Below are 15,880 nucleotides of genomic sequence, written 5' to 3' on the forward strand. Positions count from 1 at the left end.
ATACAGATGACAATGCTGTGAATGTGTTTACAACATCTTGTAGTGCTTGGAAGAATAACAGATGGCACTGCATCAGTAAAATTAAAAAATACAAATGTTTGAGTGGCATTCTGAGTCGCTGTCAGAAGATACAACTGTAGAGAGGCTGATCTTTGTGGAGAAAGCCCACACAAATTTACTGGTTCTAGGATGAATATTTTGGGGATTCTGTTCCATAAATCTTTCATCATTTCAAGCTTGAACACAAACAAAAAACACGACTTTGTTACTGACTCTTCATATAGTCGCTACTGAGCTTCTCCAGGTCAGCTGGGTGTGTAGACAGAGCCTTGTAAACTTCAGAGTGTTCCCCAATGGGCAGAAAGTTTAACAAGTTCTGGTCCACCAAGTCCGCCTGGAAGATACAAAAATCAGGTATAAGAATAAATAAATAAAAAACCTTCACACTACACAGGTACCTCTACAGAAAACGTACATTAAAGTTTGCACTGACACACATTGGAAGACTAATACATAATGAACAAACAGAACCAGTAATACTTACTGGTAGGTGTTCTAGTAAAGAGGTGACACTCTCAGAGACATAAAGGATGTTCCCATCAGTCATTATTGCTATAAAGAATCCATCCAAGGCCTGAACCAAAGGCAAAAATAACACTGTGACTGTTCTGTTTACTAGCAAGGGAAACGTGCAAATTGAATGCTGAAATTAAGGCTTGGTCTTCGCCAGTCAGAAAAGCTACTTTTTAGTTAGGCAGATATAGTTCAGGTCAGAAGTCAGCAAAGACTCATCAAGGCCACATTAGTTTCTGTTACTAAATGATTTATTTAAACAATTTCTTCCCTAATTTGGCTACCATGATTTGTTTTTAATAGAGCTAGGTGTACAAGTTTAACACCAAGAATATTTAAATAAATATCCCCATCTTTTAAGCGGAGTCCATAAATGTTCAACTGGGTTAAAGTCGAGGCTTAGGGAAAGGCATTCGAGAACTTTAATATTAGCCTGCTTCATCTGTTTCCAGCCCAGTTTAGAACTGTGTGTTTAGAACCGATGTCCTACTGAAAGACCAAGTTTTCACCAAACTTTCAGCCTTCCGATGAATAGCAAACGAGTCAGGTTGTTCTGGAACAACCCAGAACCCACCGAGGCTCTAGTCTGCTGTGAATGTAGGGCATTGCACAGGGCGGATGGAACATGGATGACTGCAAGCAAATTGTTCAACTTCCCCTCAAATCAACAGCTAGACAGCTGAAACCTGGACACAGGTGGGTGTTCCAACAGGACAATGATCCCAAACATCAAAACTGGTTTTGTAATGGATACAGTGTGTTAACGCTAACAGCGCTTGACCTCAACCCAACTAAAAATGTATGGACTATACTTCAAAGCAGGTCCATTGTCAGGAAGACATAGAAGGTCTACCAGTTCGGATAAGAAGAGTGGCCAAAGCTGTAGCCAGAATGATGCCAGACGTTTGTACGTGGAAACAAAAATTAATAAGGAACACTTTACTAGAACCCAAAAATCCTATGAGACATTAATATCCATGATGACTGTTTGTAAGCTTTGAACTGGAACTTTTTCTGCTGACTGCAATATGAAAACTCAACCCCAGAAACAACAGAATAGTTGGTACAACACTGTTACCAGCCACAGTACAAGAATAGAGTAGAGAATGTGGCATTCTGACCTCCAACATGAGCTGGGTGAACTCTTCATTGCTAAGAAAAGGAGGCTTCCAATCCTGTCTGATCTCGCTCGACTCAGACTGGGCTGCAATCTCTGATGGAGGAAGGAGGATGGATGAGGTTTAAGAAAACACATTTTAGGATTATTAAAACCAAGCAGAGGTGGAGATGATGTGGTCACAGAACATGAAGGGTATATTAAACAAATGTTCTCAGAGACAAACCCAACTGCAAAAACAGCACAATTTAGAACTAACCTGGCGACAAATAATGTGTAATTCACATGTCAAAGATTAAACTGCGATTTATAGGACTATTAGCCTATAGAGTTACTGCTAATCTACAACCATCAAAGCTAAAATAACTCAATTCCAAATTTTAAGTGACCAACCATTAAATGTATGGCAAGCAGTTAAAAGGATACTGTAAATCAAATAATATTTTACAATTTCCATTTGTCATAAAGAGATCAATGAACTATGTTTTTACAAAGTTCAGCTCATGAAGGCAAACATCCCTGATAGTAGAGTGTGGTGAAGTCAATAATTAACCCAAAAAACAGAGCAAGAAATCTCCACCCAGCAAGGAGTTCCACGTAAACACAGGAAGTGACGGGAAGATGACGAAAACCCCTGACCTTTGTGTTTACACAGGAAGTCGATGCTTTTCTGCAGGATTGTGGACTTGTCCATCTTTCTGGTGTTGCCCGGCAACATGGTGCCAAGCTCCTTGATGAGGACATTGAACTGGTCTCTCCTCTTCTTCTCCGACTTGTTACGGGACACGCTGCAATCCAAAGCAGTTGGGTTAGATTTGAAGCGTGATCAGGGCCTCCTTGGTAGGATTTTACTGCGGCATAAAGCTCACCGTTTCGCCTTGTCCTTTTCATCTTCTTCCATCAACCCATCAGTAAGGCTGCAATCATCCCTACAGGAAGCAAATAAAAGGGGGACGTTCAGGTCTCTTCGTACCCCTGCATGTGCACATTTGTATGCAGCTTTGAAGCATAAGTGTTGGTAATATTAGCAGATAATGAATTAGATTCCTACTTTGCATACTAGATGCAAGTTAATTGTGTCATCAGAAAGAGAATTTGCGATGCTTGCCAAGTAGGTTAATCGCATCTGATTAATAGGGTGTGCCTTGTCTGAGTTTCAGTTAGGGATATCAAAATATTTTTATTTATGATTATAGACAATTCCTTATCCAAAAATAATTCTGAATTTTCTATGCAAATGTCTGCGTGCGTGTTTGTCAGCATACCCTATGCTTGATGTCATGGTGGCTGCTGATCAGGGCTGTGGCTGCAGTGATTTGTTCTTTAGGCGTGAGGTAGGCATTTGGAAAAGCACCTGAAAAAGACCGGAGCAAAGCTAAATTATCACCTTAATCCTTCATAATTCCATTCAGTGGATTAACAGCAAAAATCGTCAGAAAAGATTCACACATCTAATTTGTTGCCTTTCATTTAACCAACTTCTACTGCATACAGTGTCGGTCACATTTACTTTAACAGCTGGTAAACATGCACAAAATGTCTTTAAATAAAGTCCTGTTGTACTGCAGAAGCACAACCTCACACTGAAAGAAACAGGAAAAACACAACCTTTAATTTGAACAGATTTTTTCCAGTGGGGAAAAGTCCCATTTAAAGAGATAGTTTATTTCGAGCTATTTCTGTGTTGATTTGGCCATTCCATGCTATCTATTTGGCATGTAGATGGCATCTAAACACTGTCACTTTATGATCTTAAAGCACCACTCTTCATCAGAGAGCTGTGGGGACTTTAACCTCTTCTACTATCCTGCTCTCTGTGCACGGTGGAAACATAACCATGGGTCATCATCCAGGCTAGATGCCAGCGTCCAAAAGCCACGAGCATTTTTTTGTCATGTCACATTTATACCCAAGAGAAACAGAAAGTAATGGATTACTAATTGGAAGTTTCTAAAAGCTCTGATCAATTTAAAAAAGATGAAGCTATAAGCAATGATAATAGCTTAATAATAATGATAATAGCTACAGGAGATCCTTCCTGTCCACAGCCATCAGCATCTACAACGGCTCTTTGAGAAAACCCTCATAATGAGCTACAACAACATTTAATTTCCCTTTGGGATTAATAAAGTATTTTTGAATTGAATTGAATAAGATTTTAGAGCAACAAAAGTTCATCTTTTTTACATATCTTTACCAGGGGTGCCAACAAGTGCAGCCAGCACTGCACATACATGCACTTTCATCTATACTGTGAACCAGGTAACCGCATGAATCATGATGAAATTGTGCCTGAAAGGTGGATCAATACCAGCTGTGCAAGGTCAAATTCAGGTCAAAGAAAACGCAGGCATCTGCCAACTATGGTGCTGGTTGAGGTATGTTTTTAATGCATTTTAATATTACTGCTAATCTCCAACCAGGCAGGGATCTGTAAGGAAAGCAGTGGAATAATTAATGTGTTCAAAAACAGCTGTTTCACAGGAATTAAAACTTCTAAAAGTGGAGGTGGCTAAAAGTTTTTAAATAAGGACAGAAAATGTAAAAAAACCAAAAACAATCCTGAAACATAACGAATATTACAAAGAAGCTAAAAACAAACGTGAATGGAAGATTTACTACAATGCTATGTGAAATTGTAGATAAATAAAAACCGTACCAATTAAGGCCGTTTGAATTTTCTATTTTAATCATATGAACTAACAGGAGTGAAATATCTGGAGGGTCCCATCATTATCGCTCCCAAAAACTGATCATTTATAGTGTTTCACAGAGATTAGTAAAAACTCCTTTGAAGCACACACACACACTCACACACACACACACACACATCCTTCAAATGTAATCACTCCCAAAACAACAGTCTGCAAGATCAAACGGTTTTTCATGTAACTCAGCTACGTCAGTGTGTGAAATTAGTCCTCACCCCGCCACAGCTTTCGCACAACCTGAACGTCTTTTCTCACATGCCACAGAATGGATTCGGGGCTGTCGCTGACTCTAAGGTCAAAAGAGCCAATGAGGTCATTGGGGTCGCGAGAGGACAGCAAACCACAAGGGAGACACACACAGGTTGACCAAAACCCTGCTGAAAAAATACCAGAAGACAAAAAAAATTAATAAAATAGGGTCATGGGAGTTTAGGTAGAAGCTTTGAATAATTTTCCATTAACACACAGATGCTTGCCCTTGGGACAGAGAGAGAGCAAGACAAGTAAATATGAAATGAAAACTTTCAGGTACTCTCCACCATCTAGAGCAAAAAGCCCAAAGACTTTTTTTTTATAATTAGTATTTTAAAGCACTTTTTTAACTCAGTTTAACAAAACTATTTTTTTAAAAAGGTCACTCACCCCTAAAGAAGTTATTTTTTCAAATAGATTAATTCCACATCATAATTTAACAGTGTTTATTTCTAAATGGATTATAAATTACATACTTAAAAGATTTCAAGCTCATGAAGTAATGTCCTAGGCTTCCAGCATGCTGTAACATCTTGTAAGTGGGATTCTAGAACAACCAGTAGAGGGTTATGGTTTAATGCCATATCAGCAACAGCACAGATTATAAACTATTTCAATACGATTCCTTATTCCTTTTTCTAGCATTGTATGTTAGAAAAAATGAAGACTAAACTACCAAGGAAACAGCTTGCCTTGTGTTAATTAAAGCTAAACAGCAAAGCAAGTAAAATGCTTTATTAAAAGTTTTATACGGCACAACTGGCATGTTGGTAGCTCTCCACCGCTTTTAATCAGTAAACATGTGAACTTAGCATGAGATATAAGGAACTTCATACTGTATAAAGTATTTGATCATTTATACTTTTAAAAGAATATGATTTTTAGGACAGGGCTAATTTAAAAGCAGTTTATCATTACTACATTCATCAAGCAGAGATTTAACACAAGAAGAGTTCAGCATTAGGATTCATTATTTAGCCCCATCCGTTTTCTCATTACTAACATTTAAACTCTGATGTTTTAAAACTTTCATGGACGTCTTGAATATGTGACAATTAAATAAAACCAAAAACCTTCAAGAAACTAGTCATTTCTTTTAGCATCTACTGAAGATGGTTTTCAACTTACCCTCGGCTGGAATGTCCCCTGTAGAAAAAATTGGCCTATTTATTTCAAGTCTTCTTCACAAGCTGGGACGAAACTTCACACCACACCTGACCTGACCTGCAACACAGAAAGCCCCGACTCATTCACTAGCATGGCAGTGGGTCCATCATGGTTCAGTTCTCAGCACAAACAAGAAATCTACACATTTATCAAATCGATGCACATTAACTGTGTCATAATATAGGCAGCAGATTTTCAGCAGAGTCAGAGCAGGTGGCTGAGCGATGCCTTCACGTCAGGATGCTAAAAACTCAGTGAATGGCACTGACTCCTTCCCACTGATCTGTAACATAATCCAATTAAAAAACTAGCAGTTTATCTAAATATCCATATTAATTTATTAGATCAAATGTTTAGATCCAGTATATACAGAGCAACAAATACTATTTACTATGGTCTGAACAGTCCACATTCAACTCATATTGAGATCAAATGCACAAAGGCAGAGTATTTCATAACCTGTCAACAAGGGAATGTTGCCGTTTGACTTAATTAAAGAATTCCTCATTAACTCAGAGATGAGAACTTTTTATAGACGAACAAACAGAAAGTGCAGTTATTGAACTTGGCACTATATCTCCAAATAATAAACACGTCACTGATGAGATCACACAGGAGGGAAGTGAACCTTATTTGATTGAATTCTGCCTCAATCTAGGCTTCAAAGTCTAAAACAGCAGGAATTGTCTTAGATGGAGTCTGGATTACAGCTTAGTTAAGCCTAACTTCCCAGGTGTCTAATAGACCGTGGCTATGCTGTCAGAACCCATCGTAATCGATCAAGTGAAACAAAATAACTAAATGCTGCTCCTTGACACACTTAGATGAGACTCAACATATGCCTGATCCTCTTTGGAAAATTATACTTAAAATATTCAGTGGACAAATACATCTAATCTATTTATCTACATGCTCTACGTGTAGAAATGTAATACTAATCAATGAGTATTCAGTTATACCAACCTCCCTCTTAAAAGCTACATACCAGACCTTTCCTGTTAATCAGACTTACTTCAGATAGAGTTCATTGCCTACAGATCAGCATGCCATGGTCCAATTTTTGAATTGTTTTGCCATATAATTTAATCTAGATCAAATCTACAAGCTTCCACACACACATATGACTCTACTGACATCAAACTGATCAGAGTTCTTGGTTTGCTTCCTCTTTATTTCCACCAAATTCTTCCTTCAAGTGTGTTTTTGTTCAGTAAGGCTGCAGGAAAACATTTGAGCTTAAATAAGAACACTACATAGGCTCTTGGGAAAATGAAACATATAATACATGGAAGTGGTTCATGAGGACCAGACTGGTTTGGTGAGAAAATGCTTCTGAATGTTTGTCTAAGTTATTAATGCCAGCTGATTAGCTCAATAGCTGTGGCTCTTTTAGGCACAGGCAGGTAACTTGTTTGAAGGTTTATTGAGATTTTCAAGAACTCAGACGTTTGATTTAGTGACCTACGTTTTCTTTCTCCCAGTTGTGTGTAGTGCTGCACTTCCTCCCTACTGTTAGTGTGCACTGCAGCTCAGCTGGCTGAATGAACCTTCCTACTCTTTTTTTTCTTGCTTACAACTATGACAAACTGAGGTGTTGGGAAATATTTCCCATATTGGCATAAACTCGGGTAATGTTGTAGAAACTGAACGGCTGTCACCGATTATTAAAGGTACTATTAAAGGTAACTTTGTTTAAAAGCTACAGCATCAGGTTTATTACACAGACTGACTACCTGAGCAAATAATAACAGCTTGTGTTACTCTATCAAGAGCAGAAAAGAAAAAAAGGTCAAATAATACACGCAACAATCATTTGATAACATACAAATGTACCAGGTGCTAATAAGTTCTGAATTAGTTTATTACATGTTTTAGTTGTGTCTGATTCAAAATAACAAAATAAATAACATTTTATAACAGTAGTGACCAATTATTTCCACAGTATGAATAACTGTAGCTTTTTTTCAACAAAAAAAGATTTTTGTGTAAATATCGAGACAGCATGGTCTCAGCACATCAGTTCTCTACAGGCGAACTAGACCCTTTAAAAACCACTTTATATTTGCTATTGAGAGTTGCTTTTCTACTTCTCCATTGACAAAATAAATATACCTAGAATATCTTTTTGTTTTCTGTCCCCATCTCTGCTGACAGCAAAGCTGAGTCTTATTGCTGAAGTTTTGGTCTGACAAAATTAAGTCTGATTTACGTTTAGATGAGTAGGCTGTTTTAAAAATCAACCAAGTAATCTGTTATTTAATGTTTTCAAGTATCTATATAAGAAAATGAACTGATTTGAAGTGTGGACATGCTTAACACAAGTTCCAGTTTCCAATTTCAGAATTTATCTGTTTTGGTGGTAAAAACAAATTTTCAGCAGAATGTATTTTTGTTTTAGGGCATAATGTTCTACATCACTGCTTTTAGTGGTAAAAATATATTCTACGGTAACAATCTCGACCTTTCCAGCTAAATAGGAACACTATTACAAGTCTGACATTTACTTTAACAATAAAAAAACTATTCATGTCAAAATATTAAAACAATAAATAAAAAACCGAGGTTAAGCATTTTTGACTGATTTTTCAGTGTAAATTGAAGGACAAATTACTGAAAACGTTCAGCTTTTGAAATGCTGTGAAAAAGGTTTTTTTTTTTTTTTTTTTAAACGATGTTACGGACCTTGGCATTTTTTTGTAGCTCTTGTAGATGAAACAGTTCGCTCTGAAATACAAATGCTATAGATTTTGGTAACATACTTATTGGCATATTTACTCAGGCTTATTAGAATCAGTTCAGGGTCCATTTGGCTGGTCGCTAATTTGTACCCCTATTTAGTGCATACGTTACCATTTTATCCCTTCTTTCTTCAATTTACAGCTGTAAACAAACCACTCAAACCACTGCATATGATTTTTGCTTTTCATCCAGTATTTTCAGGAATCATTGAGACAAAACGCTCAAATCTCACAAATACTTTGTATATAATTTTCTGATTCAGAAAACTTTGTATTACACTATATTTCCATTAAGGTCTTGGGGCTGGCAGACTATTGCTGTAATATGACAGATTACGACCCCTGTATTAACTCTATCTGACCTCCTGCTAGTAGATATTATTATTTGGACCCCTATAACTAGCATTCTTTACAGAAGACAAGGAGTAGAATATAGAATATGCCTTTACTGTTCTCGTCCATCCATACCTGACTTTTTGAAAATGTGTTGTACCTGCTTTGACAACCAAAGCAATTAAGTAATTTTCAATATTTAACTCAATTTACAGTAACTAAAGCCAGTATATTCCTCCAATAAGTAATATTTACCAAACGAAGGCCACTTAAGAACTAATTTGGTGTGATTATATTTCATAAGAGTGAACTGGCCCAAATGAGAATCAAACCCAAACTAAATAGCACTAAACATCTCAGATAATACGCAGTCAAATTAAATAGTTAAAAGTTTTGTGGCATTTTGTGTCCATAATTAATTAAAACATTTTGCTACAATACAAAACGAGCAGATTCCTTCATGGTTTATGTAAATGGTACAATACGGCTTGTTTACAGGTACAAAATGATATCGGGAAGGGATAAAATGACAGCTTTTATGTACAAAAGGGGGTGAGAATTGGCAAAGGGGCATAATGACCCAGTTTGTACCTAAAGAAAATTGTTACAAAACAAAACTGCAAAGGTATGCTCATGCCTAGCCTCTCGTGATGTCATCAAGCCAGAAAAAACAATCCACTTTTGAAATTTGTTTTATTGTCAACCCCTGCAGTTAAAACCACACTTCACTACCCAGCTGTGCTTTTATTGTGAGTGTACCTTTATTAGTATAACATTGACATAAAAACCCATCACTGGATAGCATCTTTAACCTGTCTGGAGAACCACTGCCTTGCCATTTTAAATCCTCTGCTTTTAAAATGTGACTGCAGGCAGAAAGGTCATAGTAATGTGCTCTCTGGTAAGAACCAGAGAGCACATTACCCCCCTCATTATTTTACACAGCTTTTCGAGAGGTCTATTCGGGCTGTAATTGATGGGTCAGTAGGTGAAGCGTCAGTAGATTGTGTTTCCTCATAGAGCTAAGAACACAACACCATTACGAATGAATAAACTCTGACATTAGCAACATGGCCGCAATCGTGCTGTTGATTAAGAAGAAGTAGTATTCCACATACCTTTTAATGCCACAGGTGTTGCTGTTATACAACCGTAAGAGAATAACCCATATAGCTAGCTAGCAGGCTACCTAAGCTGGCTACCGAAAACTGCCCATTTAACTCAAGAGGTTTAATGCTCTTACTGTCCCCGTGTTCTCCCGCTACACTCGCAAATGGTTATGACGGGTAAAGCGATTCACGCTGATCAAATAAAATGTCAAAAAATAAAAAATAAATCTGTCCAAATTATTACATGCTGGCGCCGCGCCTGGAGCTGTCACGCAACAACTGACATTGAAGAAGAAATAATCTTGAAAATATTACCGCTGTTCTTCCAACACCGAGAGAGCGCGCGTCTAAACAACCGCACGAGGCAGCGTCCCCGGACAAACCCAGGCGCTAACCCCAGCCGGTGAGAAACAGCCAAAACCAGCGACGGGAGATACGTTTTTCGCGGCAGATGTACGTACAAACACACACACATATATATGTAGTCAATGGGGGCGCGCGCACACACACAAACACACACGCTAAGGAGAAGCCGCGCACGCGCACGCTCACACGCTCACACAGATACTGGCAGCTCAGAATGTGGGTCACTGGGCCTCTACTCTCCCTCGAGCGTGCGGAAACAGTCCCGAAGCCTGTTCTGCAGTCCGACCGCTTCCGCAAGCCGAAAGAAAAAAAAAACACCATAGAAAAACAACAACTTAGCTGTTTCTCAACATCAGGTTTTGTAGGAGCAGTAAAAAAAAAAAATCTTTACCTTCACATATTACCTAGCAGCCAGTCTCCGTGTTTTGCTTACTTGAGCGTCACGTCGAGGCGGTGGGGGCCAGGAGGACTGAGAGGACTTCGGGCTGGGGAGGAAAACAGGAGGCCTACTTCATATTACGACGTACAGTCATGCGCAATGGAGATAGTAGGGCGCACTAGTTTGCAAGTACAGTAGCAGAAACGGAGGGAAACTGCTGAATGATCTCCGGAGAAATGACTCCGCGTTTTTGCGGCCTTTTCACTCTGACTGCTCCACACGCAGTTCATTCTCGTGTTTTTATAAGTGCATACAAGCCACTCAGCGATTTACTTTGCATTATACTTGGACTTGGAGTAAATTGTTAGGTTTCTCCAAAATAGTATGTAGGTTGTCCACATATCCTCGTAATAAATAAGCCAAATATTATGTACATATGGAGTTATTAAAGCTGGTTTAACATTTCTCAATGTAAGAGTTGACTCTGAACGTGCCACAGGATAGTGGCTAGCTTGAAGCAGAGTAAGGTAGGGATGGCCCAGACCACATAGCATGGCTTTCCCTCTTTTATCGATATCCAATCATCAGCGCAACAAGCCATGACGTTGCAAGTAAATCTCGTTTCGAGGCTCCCCTTTATTGAATGTGTGAGTAAAACCGGAAAGAAACTGGAAAAATGAACATGGAGGCGCAAAAAAGAACTCTTAAATAGTTACCTTATGTGATGTCACCACAGATATGGAAGCTTGTTTTCGAAGCATACACTTTATCTTGATGAAATTATGTTTTTCTATAAAATATCAATTTAAAAGACACTATCCATGGGTGTATTTTTTTTTTCCACAACCAATGTACACTAATATTAAAATCATAGCTGAGTAAAGTAGTATGTAGGCTATGTAGATCGCAGGATTTGACAAACTACAATATTAAAAACGCACTGAAGAAAAAAGCAAATTCTCCTTAGGGCAAATGTTGGTTGATGACATCACAAGAGGCACAATAATTAAACTCATCAGCTATTTGTAAACTCTGATAGACAAGCAACTTTAGTCAAATTGTTTGAAGTATTCACGTTTTTATTCTAATCTTGTTCTCTTCACAGACCGCTTCTGTGTGTTTCATTGATTACTGAAAAAAGTGCATTATTAAATGCTGCAGCATCTTTAAAAGAGGAATTTGATTGAAAATATGCAAGTAAAAAATTAAACTGGAAAAATACAAATTGAGGTACTCAAACGAACTGATTATTTCCAGATGTCTGAAAAACACTGAAATACCAGGAGAGAAGATAGCACTGGTTCTATCTTAGCGCTAAGTCAAGTTGTTACCCAGCCGCAGTGCCTATATCCGTATATACTTACACTGGACACAACACATGTTTTAGTTTAGTTGAGGTCTGAATTTTAACTGCAAGTTTCCAACATTTTGATTCTGTTCTTTTATTCTTACATTGCGCATTTGCTGCTGTTGCTTGAGTCAGCAGCTTAGCTCAACTTCAATGCAGATGATCTCATACTACAAGCTAAAAGTGCACAATGGAGTTCATGGTTGACTCAATGACCACAAGGTCATGTTACTGCAAAACAAGCAAAAGTCCTCAACTCTCCACTTCCATGTTTGACATTTAGTATGAATTTGTGCTGATATTTCCCACAGTAATAAAACAATGTATTGTGCTAAGTATTTTGGTTCACTGAATTTTTTTATTTACCTCATTTTAAAAACCATGTGAAGCCTTGATTTACATATTATCTATACTTAATCTAAACATATAAAGTCAATTTGTTTGACCTAAATGTTAAGAATTTTATAAATGCTTCTAAGTTGAACCAATTGACTTTACTTGCGTTGAAACTGGATACAAAACAAAAGAATACTCATGATGTTTTCCAATTTTGGATTTTACTTTCAAGGGGCCCGGTGGCACCTATTGTATGGCAGCCTCACCACTGTCAGTCTGCCAGCTTACCACTGTTAGTGTGTGAATGTGTGTATGAATGGGTGGATGACTAATTGTAGTGTAAAGTGCTTTGGGGACCTCTGACTTGATAAAGCGCTATACAAGTACAGGTCATTTACCGATTTACTTTCAAAAAGCTTTCCTCCATTCAGAATAGAGTTCTAATCATCTACTTGTCTATAATGCAATTTCAACATCAATAGAAACCCAGGCCAGCATCAACTATGTCACAACATTTTTGGGCCTGTATTATAATACTGTTCATCATATTAAGAAGTATTTAGAACATTTTCATTAGGCTCATCTCTGAAGTCTTAAGGAGTGTTAAAAATAGTCACTTCTCTGTAATCTTTTACCATTAATTATAGTTTTATAAGTATAGACAGTTTTAAAAAACATTCAAAAAATTTACTAGCTTTGTAAAACCAATAGCACAGAGCTTTCCAATTATACACATAATCAATGTTTGGATGACAGAATGTGAAATCTAGTAGATTTAGATTTTTTGAAAAGTTATTTGATTACTATAAAACATATGGCAGTAGCTGTTTGGGGGGTTACAGATTTGGTTGAAAGAGCAAAAAAGTTCTTAGCAGGTGGTCACAGGATGTATTTTCACATGAACGCTCAATAAACTCCGCAGTTGTTATTTTTCTATACATTACCGCCCCCTACTGGAGAGAACATTTTGTACTAAACAGGTTTTCTCTGAAAATAACATGTGAACCGATGGGCTGTCACGTGATTTTATGGCACTCCATACGATTGGATCCACTTTAACCTGCTTAGTGATATTTCTGTCCTTTGCTCCCCAGAAAACGTATAGTCCCTGATCTCCAAACAAAATCCTTACATGTTTAACTCTTTAGGCTCAGGACCGCTCCAAGTCTGAGGTGCATGAAAGGTTGTGATGGTTCTGGATCTTTTAGGATCCTGATTTGTTTGTGTTTGCATGGGGGAGGAAAAGCTGTAACGATAACACACAACATATGTCATTGCTTAATGTAAGATCTTCAGCAGGAAATCCTTTTTTAATCAATGATTTTATTATCAGACACAACCTTGATGTTGTAAGTAAGATTTGGTTATGCCAAGATAGCAGTGTGCAGCAGAAGTAATTGAAGCAACTATTCCCAACTTTAGTTTTATGAGTGAAACTAGAATACACAAGAGGGGCTGGTGTTGGATTGTTTCTTAAAGAAACTACAAGGCAAGAAGATAACAAAGGAAAATCTTAACCCTTGAATATGCTTCTCTTCTGTTCTTGAAAAACTGTTTTCAGTAAATTCTTTATTTTTATTTTGTGCCACAAGTGGCCTTTATTTTGTATGTTGACCAACAGGAAATGGGGCAGAAAGAGAGGGGAAGACATGCAGCAGAGGTCAACGGGCAACGGACAAGAACTCGTGGAGGACTGTAGTCTCCATACATGGGTGACTGTTACGCTGCATGTAACAGGACCAATTCATAACAAAGGACATATTGTGGGTGTAGTTATTTCAGAAGGTCTGAACATTACTGATGTGGTTGTGACTGATGTTGATATTTCAGATCTTTATTATGTTCTGTACAAAAAGAACATCCCTGCTTTCACCAGCAGAAGCAGAGCAGAGGTAGTCACAAGATGCTGCATTAATGCTAACGCTAATCAATTATTCAACAATCTGCCTTCAGGCTCTGTTCATAAATAGTTTCAGTTTTGAAGTTACGACTGAAATTATTGAAATGGTTCCAGTAAAAACCAAAGTTCTCTCTGAAAAGTAAAAGTCACTTTGGAGAAATAAAGCAGTAGTTAGTGCAGACAAGCTGTACACAGATGGAGAAAAACTGAACTCCATGTTCATTGTGAGATCTATAAAGGGAGTCTTCACACCTATAATCTGGTGTCAAAAACGCAGAGACACTCATATTTATATGACATATGCTCAGGCCTTATTTTCTATTGCTGATAGGGTAGCGAATCCCTACCTACCCCTTCCTCCTGAACTCTTTATCTATCAACTTTAGCATTGACTTCACAGATGTATGCACTTTACAAATATCCAGAAAATAAAGACACATTTTTTTTCAGAAATTTTAATTTTTAGATTAATAGCATATTCTTTTTTTTTACATGTACCAATTTCCATTTTCATGAAAGGCTGCAATTCCAACCAGGATCAGCTATGTTAGATTAAATTTAGTCTCCTGTTGTAATATATTTATCATATCTAAATAGTATTTAGAGTTTTTTTTAGGTACATCTTTGAAGTCGGGCTGCACGGTGGTGCAGTTGGTAGCACTGTTGCCTTGCAGCAACTCTGCATGGAGTTTGCATGTTCTTCCTGTGCATGCGTGGGTTCTCACCGGGTACTCCAGCTTCCTCCCACAGTCCAAAGACATGCCTGTTAGGTTAATTGGTCTCTCTAAATTGCCCTTAAGTGTATGAATGAGTGTGTGCATGGTTGTTTGTGTGTTGCCCTGTGATGGACTGGCAACCTGTCCAGGGTGGACCCAACCTCTCGCCCATAGACTGCTGGATATAGGCACCAGCTTCCCCACGACCAACTATGGAAGAAGCGGTAGAAAATGACTGACTGACCTTTGAAGTCTAACGCTGTGCTAGGAACATACATTTGTAATAATTTTAACCAATGATTATTACTTTAACAGCTAAAAGAAAGTAACATTGTACTAGCTTTTAAAACAAACGTAAAAAAATAACAGAGCTGTGTAATGATACACAGAACCCTGGTTTTCCGAAAGTGAAATCAAATGGGTATTTTGATTTTTTTTTTATTATTTCATTACAAAAAACACGTGGCAGCAACTTTTCAGTTGCTCAATAATAATATGGCTGAATAAGCAGTAATGTTAAAAAACCCACCAACAAACAAAAAGCACAGTACAGTATGTACTGCATACTCACATGGGTGCTTCAAAAACACTTGGTCTTTTTCTACACGTTAGCGTCCCCTAGTGGAGAGGACATTTTGTACTAAACAGATTTTGCTCTTCTTAAACAAACATACAGGTCCTTCTCAAAATATTAGCATATTGTGATAAAGTTAATTATTTTCCATAATCTCATGATGAAAATTTAACATTCATATATTTTAGATTCATTGCACACTAACTGAAGTATTTCAGGTCTTTTATTGTCTTAATACGGATGATTGTGGCATACAGCTCA

At 37.7% G+C, this 15,880-nt stretch overlaps 1 protein-coding gene across 11 annotated transcripts in view; it reads right to left on the bottom strand.

Moving 5' to 3' along the window:
- The window catches only part of clockb (clock circadian regulator b), a 31,844-nt gene extending 20,951 nt beyond the window's left edge, over nucleotides 1-10,893 (bottom strand). For 2 of the 11 annotated variants that reach the window (XM_047366106.1, XM_047366095.1), the window contains exons 1-9: nucleotides 10,758-10,893; nucleotides 5,782-5,877; nucleotides 4,617-4,778; nucleotides 2,956-3,044; nucleotides 2,560-2,619; nucleotides 2,330-2,478; nucleotides 1,695-1,786; nucleotides 545-634; nucleotides 274-394 (exon numbers count right to left, since the gene is read on the bottom strand). In XM_047366106.1, coding sequence (XP_047222062.1) covers nucleotides 274-394; nucleotides 545-634; nucleotides 1,695-1,786; nucleotides 2,330-2,478; nucleotides 2,560-2,619; nucleotides 2,956-2,972 — 529 coding nt within the window. In that variant the 5' untranslated portion in view covers nucleotides 2,973-3,044; nucleotides 4,617-4,778; nucleotides 5,782-5,877; nucleotides 10,758-10,893. Of the gene's footprint in view, nucleotides 1-273; nucleotides 395-544; nucleotides 635-1,694; nucleotides 1,787-2,329; nucleotides 2,479-2,559; nucleotides 2,620-2,955; nucleotides 3,045-4,616; nucleotides 4,779-5,129; nucleotides 5,201-5,781; nucleotides 5,878-10,009; nucleotides 10,449-10,757 lie in introns of those variants that run through there. The other 9 variants (XM_047366101.1, XM_047366103.1, XM_047366105.1 and 6 more) reach the window with 9 other exon arrangements.
- Nucleotides 10,894-15,880: the final 4,987 nt, after the last annotated feature.

The sequence above is a fragment of the Girardinichthys multiradiatus genome, chromosome 5 (genome assembly GCF_021462225.1).
Source record: "Girardinichthys multiradiatus isolate DD_20200921_A chromosome 5, DD_fGirMul_XY1, whole genome shotgun sequence".
Taxonomy (NCBI): Eukaryota; Metazoa; Chordata; class Actinopteri; order Cyprinodontiformes; family Goodeidae; genus Girardinichthys; species Girardinichthys multiradiatus.